Raw genomic sequence first — 19,425 nt, forward strand, 5'->3', positions numbered from 1 at the left:
CCCCCCCCTGTAAATCCCTTAAATATATAAGCAGGTACAACAAACAGGGTCCCTCCCAGCATTGCCAGCACTACTTTTTCCTTCTCTCCTGCCAGGGTATCAGCGCCAGCTGCTCTACAAGCGCGATAACGGCTCTTACAGTGCCTTTGGGATGCGTGATGCTGAGGGGAATACTTGGTGAGTTAGCGGCAGAGCTAGAACCAGCCAGCCCAAGCTGTCAGGGTGGGCATTCAGGCTGAGCAATTTGCTATCATGAGCAATTGGAGAAGGAGGTGATACAATCAACCCTGCAGCCTGCGATCTGCCAGCCCTTGTTCCCAGTCAGCAATTTTTTTGGGTCCCAGGGTGCTGTTGCTTGTAAAAGAGGCACAAGCCTACAATCACTTGGTGTTGGGTGGGTGGTGGTCTTGGGCGTCCCTTTAGAGGCAAAATCAAACTACTACTACTTCTGGAATCAGGTGGAATGGGAATTAAAATTGAGGTTTAGTGTAGCATTTTATTGCACAGCATTGCCTAACCTTATGACCAACATGTTTCCATTATTAGTCATACCTCGGGTTAAGTACGCTTCAGGTTGAGTACTTTCAAGTTAAGTACTCCACGGACCCATCTGGAACGGATTAATCCACTTTCCATTACTTTCAATGAGAAAGTTCGCTTCAGATTAAGTACGCTTCAGGTTAAGTACGGACTTCAGGAACCAATTAAGTACTTATCCCGAGGTACCACTGTACATTGATTATTGCCTTCATTTTATGGATCAATGGTCTCATTAGACAGTAAAATTCGTGTTAAAGTGCTGATTTAGGGGGTGTTTTTCATCGTCTGGAATGTTTTAATCCACTTTCCGTTACTTTCAATGGGAAAGTTTGCTTCAGGTTAGGTACACTTCAGGTTAAGTACGGACTTCAGGAACCAATTAAGTACTTAACCTGAGGTACCACTGTATTATTATTATTTATTATTATTATTATTATTATTATTATTATTATTACATTTCTATACCACTTTATATTTTAAAGGAAAACATCTCCAAGCACTTTACAATACATTAACACATGAAACAAAACAATCCGGAATAAAACAATTTCAAGCTTCAAGGAAACTATTTCAGATCCTTCTCTAAGTGACATTTTTTTACCTATTTACATTGATTTACCTATTTAATTTAAGACAGTGCCATGCTGGAAGGAAGTCCCCATGCAACATCGGTTAGTAGCTTTCTCCTTACGGTTTCTGTCACTTTTGTTGTTTTCTGTTCAGTGCTGCAGGAGAAAAGCTGAGATGAAAAATAGTGGGGAATGACCACTTGTGTTTCAGAGGCTGAGTTGCCCCTCGTTTTTAAATTTATTCTTGCTTCAATCCCACAGGCTGACGGCTGCTGTGATTAAGGGTTTTGGCCATGCCAAGACTTATGTCTATGTTGATGAGAAGCATATTCAGGATTCTGTGCACTGGTTGGGGCAGCACCAACTTCCCAGTGGCTGCTTTGAGAGTGTGGGAAGGGTCTTCAACAATGCCATAAAGGTACCTTCACTGAGCATTCATTTGCTTGCAGGGAGGTTATACAACATTGGTTCAAGCAATTGTTATCCCACACTCCCCAATGTATTTTCCTGTTACTTTCCTGATCATAAAGGTATCGTGAAATAATATTGGGGGAAACTGGGTATTAAGAGTGCTAACATGAATCATATACCCCAGTTTCCCAGTGGCCCTTCAAAGTACACTTCACGCAGAGTTTATAGAAAAATAAAATACACAAACAGAAATTGACTTGGCTAAAATACACCACCAAGAGTTTAAAGACCAACCTAGCATGAAACCCCTGACTAACAGTATACCGTTTAAAGTATACGGAAGGAAAACAAAAGGTTGGCTTTCTCTAACAGAAAAACAAACTGACTTGGAAGAGACTTTAAACTAAAGATAAACGTTCTCTCTCCCAGAAACTTTACATACCCACATTCCAACCACTCCAAACCTCCCACCATACTCCCACACAACTCCTACACAAAATGCTTTCCAACAGAGCCTTATATACATGGAGTAGAGCAGGCATCCCCAAACTTCGGCCCTCCAGATGTTTTAGCCTACAATTCCCATCATCCCTGACCACTGGTCCTGTTAGCTAGGGATCATGGGAGTTGTAGGCCAAAACATCTGAAGGGCCGCAGTTTGGGGATGCCTGGAGTAGAGCCCACGCCTGTGAGCAATTAAACAGAAATTACCGGCACCTGTTTTTCTTAAACAGACAGTATTGACATTAGACCAGCTCAAAAGCAACTTTGATTATTCAAGAAACCCAACAAAAAGGTCCAATTTGGGGAGAGGTGGGGAGCAGCTTTGCTGTCTCGAATCTAATTCAATCACACAACTTCCCTTTTCTTTTATGTAATGGAATCCCACTCAAAACAGGGGGAGTTTGGAAGCACCCTGACTTTTCTCTTGTGTTCCCCCTGACATCCTTAGGGTGGCGTGGATGATGGGATTTCGCTGACAGCTTATGTTGCTGCCTCACTGCTGGAGCTCAACATGAAGGAGAATGTAAGTCCTTCCTTAGGCTTTCCACAAGTTTTTGTGACCTCCCCATCAATCCTTGCCACCTGTACAACTCTGACACTCAGGGCAGAACTACCAGCTCAGTATTTGCCAAACAACATGTGTGCAAGGGCAGGAGGAAATTATAAAGGGAAAAGGAGTAGTCAGGCAGAACAGAGAGTTGCTTAACCCTCCCCAACTTTTTTGATTACATATTACAGTGGTGCCTTGACTTACGAATTTAATCCATTCCGAAGGCACCTTCGTAGGTCGAAAAATTCGTACGTTGAAAAGCGCCATTGGAAACGCGATTTCCCATAGGAATGTATTGGAAAGGGAAAAATTCGTAAGTCGAAGCAAGCCCATCTAAAAATTCGTAAGTCGAAAAAACCCTATCTAAAACCGCCACGGTTTCTGTTCGGATGTCGGAAAAATTGTAAGCGCGCGGCCATTTGCCCCATTCGTAAGTCGAAAAAAATCAGTTGTCGAGTCGTTCGTAAGTCGAGGTACCACTGTATTTCATAGTTTATATATTATATCTACCCATATTGTCCATAGTACTTGTTACATTACAAGTGAGATTAAAATCCTGCTAATGTTTTCATCTGCTTACAGTGGTCTCCTAACAAAATAAAAAAAAATCCTTCCAGCAGCACCTTAAAGACCAACGAAGTTTTTTATTTTGGTATGAGCTTTCGTGTGCATGCACACTTCTCCAGAATAAAAAATAAAAAACTTAGTTGGTCTTTAAGGTGCTGCTGCATGGGCATAGGCAGGGGGGGTAGGAGGGGGCAATTGCCCCCCCTAGAAGCAGGGCCGCTGGCCAGCCTGCCCCGCTGCCCGCCCGGTGCCGTCTCCCTTCTCCCTGGCTGGCTGTGGAGCGGGCGGAGGGAAAACCAGGCAACCGCTTTGCGTGGCTCTGGGGCTTTCCCTCCACCTGCCCCGGCGATTGCAGAGGGGGAGGAGGGGATCGGAGCAGCCCGATTTCGGGCTGATCCTGGCTCCCCCTCGCCCCTGCCGATCGCGGAGGGGGAGAAGGGAGTCGGAGCAGCCCGATTTCGGGCTGATCCTGGCTCCCCCTCGCCCCTGCCGATCACGGAGGGGGAGGAGGGGATCGGAGCAGCAGATAATGGGCACAAAACTACCACATCTGCACCAGATGCGTAGTAAAATGCTACTCTTTGCTGAGTCATTTGTATGTGCTTTTGTTCAGCTTGTGTCGGGTGATGACTTTTTTACAACCTCATTTCCCTGTATCATAATTTGATGAGCTTTCATTAAAGATTAGATAAAATCTTACTTTCTAAGAGGTTTGATAAAAAAAATCTTACGCACAAAATGATTTTAAAAATTTTATTTATCAGTTTTTTGACATTTTTGAAGTCACTGTAAGCAGATATACCAGTAAAATTGAACCCAAGCTTTAGAGTCACATATATACAACATTATATAGGGTTATCAAACACACAAGGAAGCTTTTTTTAGCTGCAGTAACAGTTTAGACGCCGCTAGGGTCTGCTGGCTGAGTTTTGAGGTCCCCAAAAGGGGCTTTTACCTTGCGCAGGTGTGACATTTGTATACCCTATGTTGCTAAGAACACTCCCCATTGTGGAATGCGGTGTTGTGTCCAAATTTGATATGAAATATATATAGAATTGTTAATACAATTTTATGAAATGGTAAAACGGCATACAAAAAATTTAAAATGGTTTGTGCATGACCTTTTTAAATATTTCAGTGGAATATACCTCATTTTAGTCATTAATAGGCATAGGTTCATCCATTTGTGCTACAGGAAATAATTTTTGAGGAAAAAAAAATGAAAAAGTCATCACCTTAGTCCAGACACTGGAAGGAAATTCCTTGTAGCCTGGAAGTCTCTGCGAAAGAGGGCAGGAGTACATGATCTCCACCTTCTGTCCGTCTAAGAAACACCAAGGAGATGTCTGCCCTGATTGTTATACAGTGGTACCTCGGTTTTCGGACGTCTCCATTGCCGAATGTTTCGGTTTTTCGAACACTGAAAACCCGGAAGTAAATGCTTCCATTTTCGAACGCGCCTCGGAAGTCGAACGGCTTCTGCTGCATGTATCTGTTGTTTTTCACAATTTTCTCTATTGAATTGGCAGCCTGCCCTTTGCGCCTCAGTTTTTGAACATTTCGGAAGTCGAATGGTCTTCCGGAATGGATTACGTTCGAAAACCGAGGTTCCACTGTATGTCTTTCCACTATAGCTCTCATGGCCTCCCCTGGGGGAACTATTCTTTGGTGAGAAGACCCCTAGGGCCTCCTAAGAGAAGTGCAGTTCTCTTGGACCGGGATCATATCCCACTCAGCAACCTAACAGAGTCTTTTTAAAATTGTGTTAAAGCGTGCAATGGTAGATGATGCCTTGGGCTGCCTGAAGAGGAACTTGAGTTCTGTGGACAATGCCTACTCCAAGGCCTTGCTGGCTTACGTCTTCACGTTGTCTGGGGACACAGAGATACGGCAGAACCTCCTGAAAGACTTGCACGAAGGGGCTGACAAAACAGGTAGGAGGGGTTCATTCAGAGCAAAGGAAGGCTGTGTTAACTGACCTAAACAAGGTTGTGCTCTTTCTCACCTTGGGCAGGATTTGATTTTGGTGGGGAACTAGCAGTGGGAGTGCAGTGCATGCAGAGAAGACAGGTGTGTGTACACACTCAGCCCTTGTTCCAGAGACGGCTGTTTTGCCACATCTGGAGTAGCAACTTTTTCTGCTTAGGATATTGGGGTAAATTCCCCAGTAGCTTCTATTATTTCTAAACAAGTTCCCCAGTAGCGTCTATTATTTCTAAACAAACATGTCAACTCAGGTGGTCCTTTGGTGACCCAGAATGAATTATCCACAATTACTGTGATGATGGAAGCATTTCAGAGTGCTTCATACGCTTCCAACTCTTCGTCTTGTTTTTCTGCAATGGCAGTCTTCTGAGACCTGCCACTATTATTCCCATTTTACAGATAGTAATATAAGCCATAACGTAGCCCTTTTCGGCCTCCTTACAAAGATATTGTTCTGCTGGCGTTTGGAACTAGACTCAAGGTGTGGTGTCCTGCCCAACATGACTCACTGCAGATAACAAGTCTGAATGACCTCTGGACCTAACTACATTTGATGCAACAACCTGGCTATCCCACCATAGCTGCCAAGTCTCCCATTTTTCGCGGGAAACCCCTGGATCCATTTCCCGCTGTTATCCCGAATAGAAAAAACCCCTGGAAATCCCCCCAGATTTCCTACCTGCCAGGGAGGCTCCATTTTGGGTGCCACTCTGCCCATGTCTGGGCACCGGAAATCGGGCAGAGTGGCACCAGAAGTTGCTTCTACGCATGTCCAGACATGCGTAGAAGCAACTTCCGGTGCCGCGCCACTGCTGATCCTGCATTTTTCAGCGGGAGACTTGGCAGCTAGCTATGAATCCCACTGCTTAGTTTTTTTTAAAGGACAGGAAGGTATAAGTCTTCTCTCCATAGCGGCAATCTCAGTAAAAATCACAACTGCATGCAGCTGTGGCAATTTGTGCCAGGAAAAACCTCCATTGGGGTCAACAGAAGCCTTTCCCCCAGTGTTGCTGTACTGTGTACAATACATGGAGAAGATTCAATATTTAGTGAGCTGGTGGCTGGAATGATTAGACTTTAAATCTCTGCTCCCATCCCTGGTGCCTGGAATGAATTATTATTACAGGAGTTGAAATAAGCCCACCTTCTTTTCTTTCCCATCTATAGATGGAATTGTATCCTTGTCAGATACAGAGACAACAGCCTACTATCTGCTGGCTCTCCTCAGCACACCAGAGGTGTCCACAGATGTCCTCAACCATGCCTCTGAAGTTGTGCCTTCTCTCACCAGCCTACAGCATCCTTATGGAGGCTTTTCATCTACACAGGTAGCGACAGCTGTTTCTCAGAGGAAGAAGTGTGGCAGGGTACCAAATTCTGGTATTTGGGCGTGCCGAATGCAGGGATGACTCCAGAACAAAAACTAGTTTGGGGCGGAGCAAAGAAATGGGAAGGATTAAAGGAGGAAAGATTTAATCAGTGCTGTCAACTTTCCCTTTTTATGCGGGAAATTCCCTTATTCCAGCGCCCTTTTTTTCATATCCGAAAGTTGACAGCACCATGTGTTGTTTAGTCGTTTAGTCGTGTCCGACTCTTCATGACCCCATGGACCATAGCACGCCAGGCACTCCTGTCTTCCACTGCCTCCCGCAGTTTGGTCAAACTCATGTTCGTAGCTTCGAGAACACTGTCCAACCATCTCATCCTCTGTCGTCCCCTTCTCCCCTTGTCTTTGTCTATGGAGGGATACTGGAGTGGCTTGCCAGTTCCTTCTCCAGGTGGATCACGTTTAGTCAAAACTCTCCACTATGACCTGTCCATCTTGGGTGGCCCTGCATGGCGTAGCTCATAGCTTCTCTGAGTTATTCAAACCCCTTCGCCACGACAAGGCATTGATCCATGAAGGGGGACAGCACCATAGGATTCCTTATTTGCAAATCCGAAGGTTGACAGCTATGGATTTAATCCACCTGAATATACTCTGCCAACAAGCTGGAGGAAGTATTTAAGGGGAGTGCCCACTGTCATCCCTGGGTATTCACCTTGAAATGCACATTCTAGCACAGGGCTGGTGTTGTAAGTGGAGTGAAAATTATTGGGCACTTGAAAGCCATCATTTGAGGCTTGCTGTGTTCAGTGGCTGCAGTGGTGTGGCAGGATGAGGGACAAAAGGAGTTATTGTTGATCAGATCTCAGTAAGTGTTAAAATTTGTCTCCTGGATCTCCACCCCTCCACCCAAGACGACTGTTTGCTTTCCCCAGGACACAGTGGTTGGCCTGCAGGCTTTATCCAGCTATGCAGCCTTGACCTATCGTGAGGCAGAAGATGTGAAGGTGCTGGTGAAATCCAGTGGGGGTTTCCAGCATGAATTCCATGTGGGCAAGAAGAACCGGCTGGTGTTGCAACAGGCCCCTCTCGCAGAGGTTCCTGGTCAATACAAGCTGGAGGTGTCTGGGAACGGCTGTGCCTATGTGCAGGTAAGCCATGGAAGTCACAGGGGCACAAACACCTTTGATCCACGGGGAGCAGGATAGAAGCAACAGACTGAGACACTTTTCAGATTGTCACAGAGGAGGGAGAGGCTGTGTGTGTGTGTGTGTGATCCTGAGCAGTCCTGAGAAAATGAAAAGAGCATTCGTGTTCATTGTGCTCCACAGCAGGCTGGGTAATATCCAATGAAACATACTGACTGTAGCAAGTTTGAAGGGAAAGGCAGTTCCTTAGTACAGATTTAGCAGGTGGGGGTTCTTGCCATGGGATGTTAATAATGTCAGTAACAGAAAGAATTAGATAAATAAATGGGAGCATAAATTGGTCAACAGTTAATAGCTAGGATAGGACAGAGTTCCTGGTGAAAACGACGTGATGGAACACTCATTGAGTGGCCCGTATTGTATATCATCATCACCAGCATCATCCGATTTTATTGGTCAGCCAAATAGGGGTTATAGCCCAAAACAAACAAACAAACAAACAAACAAACAAAAAACAGAGAGGTCTTAAAAACATATTACAGTGGTACCTTGGTTCTCAAACTTAATCTGTTCTGGAAGTCCGTTCCAAAACCAAAGCGTTGCAAAACCAAGGCGTACTTTCCCATAGAAAGTAATGCAAGACGGATTAATCTGTTCCAGACTTTTAAAAACAACCTCTAAAACAGCAATGTAACATGAATTTTACTCTCTAACGAGACAAGTGTTCCATAAAATGAAAGCCATAATCCATGTACTGTACTATAAAATAAAGAAATACAGTATTGTAGATGATAAAAATTTAAATTCTTTTCTTTTCTTACCTGCACTGATGATAGTCATTGTTTGGTTGGGGGGCTTGTATCCATTTCTGCAGCCAGTCACACAATCAAATCAATCCGTAGCTGAACTGGGTTCCACACAGTCACAAAAGCAAATTAACTGAAAAAGCCTCAAAAGCAAAAACACAAAATAAATAGCAAAAGCAAAAGCGCCAAACTTAATGCGTTCCGGAAGTCTGTTTGACTTCCGAAATGTTTGAAAACCAAGGCGCAGCTTCTGATTGGTGCAGGCACCCCAGAAAGACTAGCCGACCATCGCATCAGCTTCTGAAAAATGTTCAAAAACTTCTGGTTTTCGGGATTTGGGAACCAAGGTGTTTGGGTACCAAGGTACCAAGGTACCACTGTATAGCGCACAAGATGAAAACATTAGAATACACATCACAGAAGAAGATGCCAGAAATCAGCCCAGAATACAGCAATTTTCTTCTCCTGTGTAGACTACTCTTCGATACCACAAGGAGCCTCCACCGCCGGAAGCTTTTGCTCTGAGTGTAGAGACATCACCAGAGGAATGCAACCAGACCACCAGGAAATATTTTGATGTTCATGTACAAGTAAGGTACTGTACTTCTGCTAAGCTGCTTCTGGAGGGGCTCCAAAAATCACAACTCTGGTGAAGTTCTGCCTATTTGCAACGTATTTGAAAAATAAAACAAATCTGCCTCCTGTGTCATCCCATGCCAGAGTTCCCTTGGAGCGAGGTTCAGAAGCATGAGCTCTGTCTAGCTAATAGGGCTGCCCACTTGTTAAAATCCCTTTTGCTCGCAATGGAATGGAGACTTATAAGGGAAAGGGGGTGGGGGGAAAAGACTAGCAAAGGCTTTTGCAAGTCTTCTTGCTCTTCGCTTTTAAGCTTGAGAATTTGGAAGGGAAGAGGGGGGAGACTTGTGAAGAACAGGAATGGAAGCGGTAGTATGCATGCCTGAGGCCATATATCTTCTGAGGTCTGTTCCTTCAATTCAGGCCCCCTGAATTGAAGCAAGGGGAAGGCTCTGGAGTGATGGGCCCCTGCTTGCCAGCCACAGCCACCCAGATTGAGAAGAGCACTCAGCTCTGATGGCTGTAGCCACCATTTTGTCTCAGCAGCAAGTTAGGTAGTGAGTCTTATCAGCAATCACCTCAGAGTGGCCCTGCCTAGAGCGAGACAATTGATTAAACCCATCCTCCAGGCTGCTCACTTGTGAGGCATTGGGGAAGGAAGTTCACTACAGTGAACTTGGTTGTTGAACCTAATCCCTTCTGGGAGTCCGTTTGACTCCTGGAACCATTTGAAAACCAAGGTACGGCTTCCGATTGGCTGCAGGAGCTTCCTGCACTCAATTGGAAGCCACGGAAGCCATGTTCAGCTTCCAAACAGCATTCGAAAACCCGGACACTTCCTTCCGGGTTTTCAGTGTTCAGGAACCAAAACATACGAGTACCGAGGCGTTTGAGAACCAATGTACAACTGTAAAGGTAAAGGGATCCCTGACCCTTAGGTCCAGTTGTGACCGACTCTGGGGTTGCGGCGCTCATCTCACTTTATTGGCTGAGGGAGCCGGCATACAGCTTCCATGTGGCCAGCATGACTAAGCCGCTTCTGGTGAACCAGAGCAGCACATGGAAACGCCGTTTACCTTCCCGCTGTAGCGGTTCCTATTTATCCACTTGCACTTTGAGGTGCTTTCGAACTGCTAGGTTGGCAGGAGCTGGGTCTGAGCAATGGGAGCTCACCCTGTCACGGAGATTCGAACCGCCGACCTTCTGATCGGCAAGCCCTAGGCTCTGTGGTTTAACCCACAGCACCACCTGCGCTGTAGTACAACTGTACTGGACCCCAAATCTCCCAGATGATTTTTCAGCTGCCTCTCTTATGGAAACTCCTTTTCCTTTTCCCCGTTAGCTACACAGGGGAGCGCAATGAAACCAACATGGTCCTGATAGAGGTGAATATGCTGTCTGGGTATATCCCTGTGAAGAAGTCTGTGAAGCAGGTAAGACCATTTGGCTTGGTTTCTCCCCGCTCTTTCAGTAATCCTTTCGTTTTAGTTGTTTCGTCCCGCCACACTGCTGTGCAGAGCAGTTCGAAACAGCTTCTATAAGACAAATGCAAAATTAAGATCCACAAGCAACAGCAAGAACTGAAGAATGAAATTAAGATGTCCAAAAAACAGCTTAAGCTGTTCGCAGAGCATTTCAGGAGGGATCTTGGCTCCTGCGGGTCCATTTTCAGGAAGAGACACAAGCTCCAGGTTGCTTCAGCCATTCATCCATCTCTCTTCATCCCTCCTCCCTTGCCCAGCTCCCAGGGTCTAATTCTCAGACTCCATCCCCACTTGCCCAGCCTCCTCCTCCTGCACCAGCTGATCTCCAGTTGTCAGGCACATCCTTCTCCCCTGGTCCTTCCACATATTTCGTTCTCTTCTCTGCTCTCCTTTCTGAATCAGGCAATGAGGTGGACTGTCTCTGTGTATAGTTTTTTACAGGGCCGGCTCTACGGTCAGGGTGGGTGGCGCAGGCCCGCCCTGCCCGCCGCTCCGCTGTGCAGCAAGCCCGCCCGGTGCGCAGGAAAATGGGGCGGCGGGGGGCGGCGGAGGGATCCGTCGCACCATGGCGCCAGGGCACCAAAGGTGCTTAAGACGGCCCTGGTTTTTTATTAGGTTTTGTATTTTACAATTTAAAATTAAACAACCAGGTCCATCTTAAGCACATCCAGCGGCGTGGCGCAAAGGTCCCTCCGGCGCCCCCTCCCTTTCCCAAAATTTAGCCTGGGGCGGAGGGCGCCGTTGGGGCTGCCTGACTACAGCCCGCTGCCGGTGCTCTCGCTGCTGACCAGCGGCCCGAGGAGCAGGAGGCATATACTTTAAAATACAGTATATGGGAAGCACCTCCAAAGAAAGCTTGCCGTTACAAGGGGAGGAAAAAAGTGTGGGCCCACAGGGCTTCCCGCTCAAGCCTACAGGTTTCTGTTTTGGCAGAACTGTAGCGCCGCCGACGTGTGCACGCCCCTTCCCTGCTCGCCTCCTTACCGAGCTCTGTGAGGGTGCACGCGGCTGCAGCTGCTGCTACTAAGTGCCCAATTCCCGGCGCGCCAATGCTGGAGCACCCCTTGAGAGGCTGGCGCCCCGGCGCAATGAGCCACTAGTGACTAGCCCCTATGGGAAGGACGCCTCTGTAAACAACCTTAAAATGTCAATGACTTCCCTCCTTCTCTTTCCATGGTTCAATTTGCATACAGTCATACCTCATGTGACGTACGCTTCGGGTTGCGTACATTTCGGGTTACGTACGCGGCGGACCTGGAAGCGTTTACTTCCGGGTTTGCCGCGTGCGGATACGCAGAAGTGTTCTGCGCAGTTCACGCATGCGCAGAAGCGTGCTTTTTGCACTGTTCGGGTTACGTACTTTTTAGGTTACGAACTGCAACCCGGAACGGATCAGGTACATAACCCGAGGTACCACTGTATCATAAATCCCTGCATATTTTACATAAACTAAACCATTCGGTATTCCATCAATATATCCATCAAAACTTATTTACACTGTTGGATTCATCTTAATGCTGCCAACGTTTTCACAGGTCCCCCCCTTATATTCAGCAAACATTTTCCAGTCTTCTTTAAACGTATGTTCTTCTTGTTCCCTTATTCTATATGTTAAGTCCGCAAGCTGTGCATATTCCATCAGTTTAAGTTGCCATTCTTCTTTAGATGGAAACTTGCTCGTTTTCCATTTTGGGGCTAACAAAACACAGGCCGCAGTAACGGCATACATAAATAACCTTTTTTTTGACACCTGGGAATTTCCATCCCCAGCAAAAAGGACTCTGCTTTTTTTATAAGTACTTTTAAACTCCCCCCCCCAGTTCATTATAAATTATTTCCCAATACTCTTTTACAGGTCCACCACATATGTCTGGATGTGGAGAGGGCACATAGCTGCCAAGTATCCCGTATCCACCAGGAAAACCCCTTTTTTCTTACTGTTTCCCGGCGGTATCACGTTTGGCGATAAATCCCGGCATTCTCCCTTATATTCGCTTCTTCCCGGCGGCCATTTTTCTGGTGCCGCTTTGCCCTTCTATGGGCACCAGAAAATGGCGACGCCGGTGCCGGAAGTCGCTTCCGCGCATGACCGGAAGTTGTGTGACGCGACTTCCGGTGGCGCTTCGCCCTTCTATGGGCATCAGAAAATGGCGGCGCTGGCGCCAGAAGTCGCTTTTACGTGTTTCCGGTCATGCGCGGAAGCGACTTCCGGCGCTGGCGCCGCCATTTTCTGATGCCCATAGAAGGGCGAAGCGCCACCGGAAGTCGCGTCACGCAACTTCCGGTCATGCGCGCGCTGCCGATCCCGGATCTTTACGACCCGGACTTGGCAGCTATGAGAGGGCAGTGTGTTTGTACCACACTGTTTGCTTTTGCTTGCTTGCTTGACGTGTGTGTTTGTGTGCATCTGTTTTAGGTAAAACTGTATTACTATCCTCTCTTAACAAATCACATTCTTTCCTGATGTGCTGCTGCTGCACTACATGATATATAACATGGAATTTATGTACTAGTAACACCTATCTGATCAGCGCAATACTTCTTTGCTGGTCTTTGCAAGTCTTGTTGCAAATGAATGGAAGGGCATTGGCCTTGAACCCAGGCCCAAGAAGGCGAGTGTTTGGCCTTGTCCTTCTGAAGTTGGGATGGCGGAAGAAATGCCCAAAGCACAGATTTCCCACAGTATTCTGTGGCCCACTCCTCTACCCAAGTAGCCAATCCTGACAAAGATGTGGACAGAATTAAGGTGTCTGGTGACAATCTGCTGCTACGTGTCCACGCAATTTAAAGTGGCACTGAGCCCCTATTTTTCTAGGTGTGGGAAGTTCCACATTTCAAACAGTGCCCCGTTCCTGTATGAAGCATGTTATAAAGTGTCCCATTTACTTGACATGAGTCAACAGTGTGATGCAGCAGCTAAAAAAGCCAATGCAATTCTGGGCTGCATCAATAGGAGTATAGCATCTAGATCAAGGGAAGTAATAGTACCACTGTATTCTGCGCTGGTCCGACCTCACCTGGAGTACTGTGTCCAGTTCAGGGCACCACAGTTCAAGAAGGATACTGACAAGTTGCAACGTGTCCAGAGGAGGGCAACCAAAATGGTCAAAGGCCTGGAAACGATGCCTTATGAGGAACCGCTTAGGGAGCTGGGCATGTTTAGCCTGGAGAAGAGAAGGTTAAGGGGTGATATGATAGCCCTGTTCAAATATATTAAAGGATGCCATATAGAGGAGGGAGAAAGGTTGTTTTCTGCTGCTCCAGAGAAGCAGACATGGAGCAATGGATTCAAACTACAAGAAAGAAGATTCCACCTAAACATTAGGAAGAACTTCCTGACAGTAAGAGCTGTTCGGCAGTGGAATTTGCTGCCAAGGAGTGTGGTGGAGTCTCCTTCTTTGGAGGTCTTTAAGCGGAGGCTTGACAGCCATCTGTCAGGAATGCTTTGATGGTGTTTCCTGCTTGGCAGGGGGTTGGACTGGATGGCCCTTGTGGTCTCTTCCAACTCTATGATTCTACGATTCTACTCATATTTATCCTTCTTTTCTCTTTTGTATTTCTCTTTTGTATTTCTCTTTTGTATTTCATACAGTGGTACCTCGGTTTATGAACACAATTGGTTCCGGAAGTCTGTTCATAAACTGAAGCGTTCATAAACTGAAGCGAACTTTCCCATTGAAAGTAATGGAAAGTGGATTAATCCGTTCCAGACGGGTCCGCGGAGTACTTAAACTGAAGCGTTCATAAACTGAAACATGGGTGTAATTGGTTCCGGAAGTCTGTTCATAAACTGAAGCGTTCATAAACTGAAGCGAACTTTCCCATTAAAAGTAATGGAAAGTGAATTAATCCGTTCCAGATGGGTCCGCGGCGTTCATAAACCGAAAATTCATAAACCGAGGTGTTCATAAACCGAGGTTCCACTGTATCGTATTCTGCAGGGAGGTGTCTCAGAATGCTGAACCCTCTAGTCCAGGCACCCCCAAACTTCGGCCCTCCAGATGTTTTGGACTACAATCCCCATCATCCCTGACCACTGGTCCTGCTAGCTAGGGATCATGGGAGTTGTAGGCCAAAACATCTGGAGGGCCACAGTGTGGGGATGCCTGCTCTAGTCATTTTCTGTGGGGATCTATAAAACTGTTGTCCTTGCTTTGTATGAGCCCACATTTTATGGGATGGCAGCCCATCAGTGGTGGCCTAGGGCTGCTGGCTTGATTTGTTCATTCACAGTGCCCATTTCTTCCATATTCTGACAGCTCCTAATGAAGCCCCTCGTCAAAAAGGTGGAATTTGAGCCTGACAAGATCCACATCTACCTGGATCAGGTGAGGCCTATTCAGGGGCGTACCCAGGATCAAAACTAGGGGGGGGGCAAACCATGGTCATTCAAGGGCGGGGCCAAGGCATGGTAGGGGAGGGGCCACAAAGTGGGAATGTGGGCGGGGCTACGGAGCCCAGGTGAAACTGACTGCAGGAAGAAGTTTCATCCTGGGCACCGCCCTGGGGGAGAGTGTGCGTGTGCGGCCAGGGGCGTCGCAATCGGGGGCGGGGGGCCCGGGCTCCACTTTGTGGGGGGCAGCGTGACACCGCCTCACCACCTCCACTGATGGCTGCCCTGCCTGAGTAGGAGGAGTAGGGAGGGAGAGAGGGAGGGCTGGCTGAGCAACCGAGAAACTGCGCGCTCGAGTTGCCTCCGCTTCCCACAGACCCGGCGGGGGCGCGAGCTGAGGTCCGCCCTCCTTTCCCTCTGTCCCTCTCCAAGGGTAAGGCCTGGCTCTGCGGCTTAGAGCCCCTCCACCTTCTCCGCCTCCTGCTGTGAAGCCCCCTCCCCTTTCCGCGGCTTCTGCTGCCGCTGCAGCCCAAACAGAAGTGGTGGTGGCATCTGCTGCGCACTCCGAGGGCGCGCCAACCCGGGAGCTGCTAAGGCGCTGCGCCACCGTGGGCTATGGTTGCAGCCGCCCGGAGCGGCCCATGTGCAGCCCTCGGAGTCAGGGCCAGCGGGGTTGGGCACACCGTTGGTCCGCGGCCGGCAGGAGCAGTAAGTGGCGGCACTGCCGGGGCTGGGCTGGTTAGGGACGTGGCTCCCGCGCTGCCCTGACGCTGGAGCTCGAGGAGGGGGAGGGAGAAACGGAGAGGAGGAAACCGCTTCACTGTCTCCATTGCTCCTCCTTTCCCTTCGCGCGGGTCCCTTCCTCCCAGCGGCATCGCTAGCCTTTATGTGCGTGGCGGACACCCCGCCCCCGGTGGGGTGCCTTCTGATTTGCCGCCCCGGGCAGCCAGAAAGCTAGTGACGCCGCTGTGCCTTGCTGAGCCGCTTCAGGCTCTTCTTGCGGGACCCCAAAGCATCTCCAGCTCAGCTGCAGCCACCGTGAAGCAGGACGATTTATTTTTATTTTTTTGCTTCTGGTGGGGCAGCTGCCCCCCCTGCCCCATGCTGGGTACGCCCATGGGCCTATTCTGATCTCTATCAGATTGACAAAGATCAGGAGTATGTAGAAGAGGTTCTGGGGTAATGCTCCACCTTTGAGTCAGGCAAGGAGGGCATGGAAGTAAAGTCCAAAGCAAAGCCTTCCCTAGATGGGAGACCTTTCCTTACTCCCTCTTTTTCCTTAAGCCAGAAGAAGTGTCCTGGGGAACTCAAGAGCTTGCCTATCAGAGGGCTCATCCACAGTTCTGCTTGCACCGTGCCTAGAAACTACAGTTCTGAGCAGTTTTCTGCTAATAATAATAATAATAATAATAATAATAATTTATTTATTTATATCCCACCCATCTGGCTGGGTTTCCCCAGCAACTCTTGGCGGCTCCCAACAGAATATTAAAAACACGATAAAACATCAAACATTAAAAATGTCCCTAAACAGGGCTGCCTTCAGGTGTCTTCTAAAAGTCAGATACCTGTAGTTGTTTATTTCCTTGGCATCTGATGGGAGGGTGTTCCACAGGGCAGGTGCCACTACTGAGAAGGCTCTGTGCCTGGTTTCCTGTAACCTCACGTCTTGCAGGGAGGGAACCGCCAGAAGGCCCTCAGAGCTTCAGAGCTGGACCTCAGTGTCCGGGATGAATGGTGGGGGTGGAGACGTGGATTCGTTCTAGGCTTGGATTCAAGCAGCTTTGTGCTTGCCCTGCAGTTTTCCCCTGGAAAACCTGTTTTTTGCCGCTAAGTCGGAACGAACATCAAGCACCATGGAAAACCCAATTGCTGTTTGGTCTGATTCAGCGGTAAACCCCAGATGTCTTTGGGGGCAAAAGCAGTGGGGCAAATGGAGGTGTGGACGAGCCCACACTGTAGTTGATCCTAATTAGATTTGTTTGCCACCACCCCACCCCTTCTGATGGATGGACACACTTCTGGCCATTTTTATTTCCTACCCCTCTTTCCTATCTTCAGCTGGATAGCGAAGTTCAAAACTACAGCGTGTCTGTGGAACAAGAAACAGAAGTGATGGATCTAAAGCCAGCAATAGTAAAAGTGTATGATTATTACCATCCAGGTAAGCACCTCATAGATCACCACAATCCTGCCTGTCTCCCAATCTCCTTCTCCCTAAGCATATGCGCTCTAAAGAACTCTGCCGGGGACATTCAGTAACCCTTCATTGCTATCCTTCTATGTCTGTTTTCATACCAAGCGTCTGCATGTGTGAAGTCATGCTAGTTGGACTTCCCCACACTTACCTTTGGTGGTGGGGGTTCTGCCAGGGCGACTGCCCTGGGTGCATTGGGGTGGGGGAGCGCTACTCATGCTGCCAACCCTGAGCCATCCCTGCACTGCATTGTGATGCTGTGATCTGAACAGATCCCAGCCTCGCAATGCGGCTTGGGGAGGGCAGCATGAGAAGGCTTTCAGCAGCCGTACACCCTTCGATCCCAGCTGTCAGGCATGGAGAGCCCTCCCCTCCCTTTGATAACTTCACAGATCAGAATTAATGAGCAGTTGATAGATTTATAGTCCTTTTATTACAGCGTCATGTTGCCAGTACAAATACTGTACACAGCTCTTTGCAAGGAGAACGGTTGCCTATTCTAATCATCCTTCCAGCTTCCGCAGGAAGTCCCTCTGACTCCTTTGTTCTTTGATACTGTAAGGGGGAGGGATTATAGAGAACCCTCCCCCCTCATCAGAAGCAGCTCGTCTCCAAGCAGTCATGAGAGCGAGGGGTCTGAAGGGGTGAGTCAGGAAACGGAGAGGGAGTGCCAGGGCTCTGGCAACATCAAAGAGCCCCTGCTCCATAGGCAGGAAGAGAGGGAGGCGGAAAGAGTGGACAGGAATAGGTCAGACAGAAGACCCGTCCCACCGACGCCGGAATTGAGAAGGAGGAGGAAAGGGAGGCGCTTCTCAGTTCCGAGGCTTTTATGCTGATCCCGAACGTGGAAGGGGGTAGTGCAGGAATCTGACTCGAGCGGGTAGACATGAAATGAGCAATCCGTTACACTGTAAATAATGTGCACCAATAAAAACGTCTGAAAGACAAGCATGTGGACGGCCGTTACTCAAGAGTAGTCACAACAAACCCTGACAGATACGTTCAGACCTCCAAGTCTTAAGTGGGGAAGGAGGGGTCCTCCATGCTCTCAAGAGATGTCTCAGCTAGCTGCTCCCTCCCTTATGGTTCTGTTGTCATTATCTCGTAACTGGGTAACTCCCCCCCTAAGCTTTTCAGCTTCTGTCTCTTTCTCTGAACACGCTGTGGGCAAGAGGAGGCGATTCTTCCCCCTCCAGCTCTCCATTAGAGAGAAGCTGGTCTGCCATGGAATGCATTCCCCAGTCCTCATCTTCAGACCATTCCCTGACACCAGCCCCTTGAGGGCGAGGCTGGGATCGAAGGGCGCACCACGTCCTTCTCACACCGCCCTCCCCAAGTGGGATTCTGCAACAGGGATGAGGAACCTGTGGACATAGAATAATAGAATTCTAAAGTTGGAAGGGACCCCAACTGTCACCTAACCCAACCGCCTGCAATGCAGGAATCTCTTGGCCAACGTGAGGCTCAAAGCCATGACCCTGGGATTAGGAGTCTCATGCTCTACTGACTGAGCTATCCTTCAGGTCCTCCAGATGTCACGGGACTCCAACTCCCTTGTGCTCTAGCCAGCATGGCCAATTGCCAGGGAGGATGGGAGTTGTAGTTTGGAAACTTTTGGAGGACCCTGAGTTTCCTGCTGATGGGGGTTGGAGAGAGGTTTGTTTTGGGGCTCAATCTCTGTCTCATAAATTGTTCTCTCTCATACACAGAAGACAGTGCGGATGCTGAATATAACGCTCCCTGCAGCACAGGTAAGGATGGAACGAGGCTTGGGCACATTTCAGAAAGGAGAATCAGAGCAGCTCAAAACAGCCACTGATGAGCCTTAGGTGGAATCCTGCAGGCATCCACTGTGCAAGGAGAACTCCCCTCCCTCCACATCATGATGGGTGGGCTGGCCTGGACCCACAAAGGCTCAAGATATGGTGCCTTATTTCCTTTGTGTTTCTTCCCACAGAGAGCACAAAGAAAGACCACCACTAGCTCTGCATCCGAGATGGGAAGCAAACCCAGGTGAACAGCACAATTGCTGCAGAAGATCTCCCATCTTAGGTCATCGCTTTGGGACTGCTTTGTTAGGTCATGTACAGATGATGTCTTGGCTCCAGCGATCACTGTGTGCAAGCACAAAAGCACTTCTTCATGTACATGGGGAGCCCACCGATTCCCCCTCCTGCTTGCAGTTCCTCCACTTCCTAAAATGCAGCTTCATGTGTTGCTCCATGGAGGTTCTGCCAACCCTCTGAAGCAGCTTTTTTGTGTGTGTGAGCACAAGCCACTGCAGTTAAGGGAGGAAACGTCACTATGAAAATTGTTGCGTATAACAAAGATACATTATTGAAGAGTTTGTCCAATTATACTGCTCGTCAGTTACTTTGCAATGGTGATTATTTTATGAAATAAAAAAGAGTGTTTCTGTTCTTTCTG

General features: G+C 48.1%; 1 protein-coding gene across 1 annotated transcript in view; it reads left to right on the plus strand.

The window, feature by feature from the left end:
- The window catches only part of LOC118097939 (alpha-2-macroglobulin-like protein 1), a 61,584-nt gene extending 42,159 nt beyond the window's left edge, over positions 1-19,425 (plus strand). The window contains exons 26-37 of the mRNA XM_060268973.2: positions 96-177; positions 1,371-1,527; positions 2,473-2,547; positions 4,913-5,075; positions 6,295-6,455; positions 7,390-7,605; positions 8,882-9,003; positions 10,327-10,417; positions 14,728-14,796; positions 16,863-16,965; positions 18,708-18,749; positions 18,956-19,425. Of these exons, the coding sequence (XP_060124956.2) occupies positions 96-177; positions 1,371-1,527; positions 2,473-2,547; positions 4,913-5,075; positions 6,295-6,455; positions 7,390-7,605; positions 8,882-9,003; positions 10,327-10,417; positions 14,728-14,796; positions 16,863-16,965; positions 18,708-18,749; positions 18,956-18,981 (1,307 nt within the window). The 3' untranslated portion in view covers positions 18,982-19,425. The remainder of the gene's footprint in view (positions 1-95; positions 178-1,370; positions 1,528-2,472; positions 2,548-4,912; positions 5,076-6,294; positions 6,456-7,389; positions 7,606-8,881; positions 9,004-10,326; positions 10,418-14,727; positions 14,797-16,862; positions 16,966-18,707; positions 18,750-18,955) is intronic.

This window comes from Zootoca vivipara, chromosome 15, assembly GCF_965207765.1.
Source record: "Zootoca vivipara chromosome 15, rZooViv2.hap1.1, whole genome shotgun sequence".
Classification (NCBI taxonomy): Eukaryota; Metazoa; Chordata; class Lepidosauria; order Squamata; family Lacertidae; genus Zootoca; species Zootoca vivipara.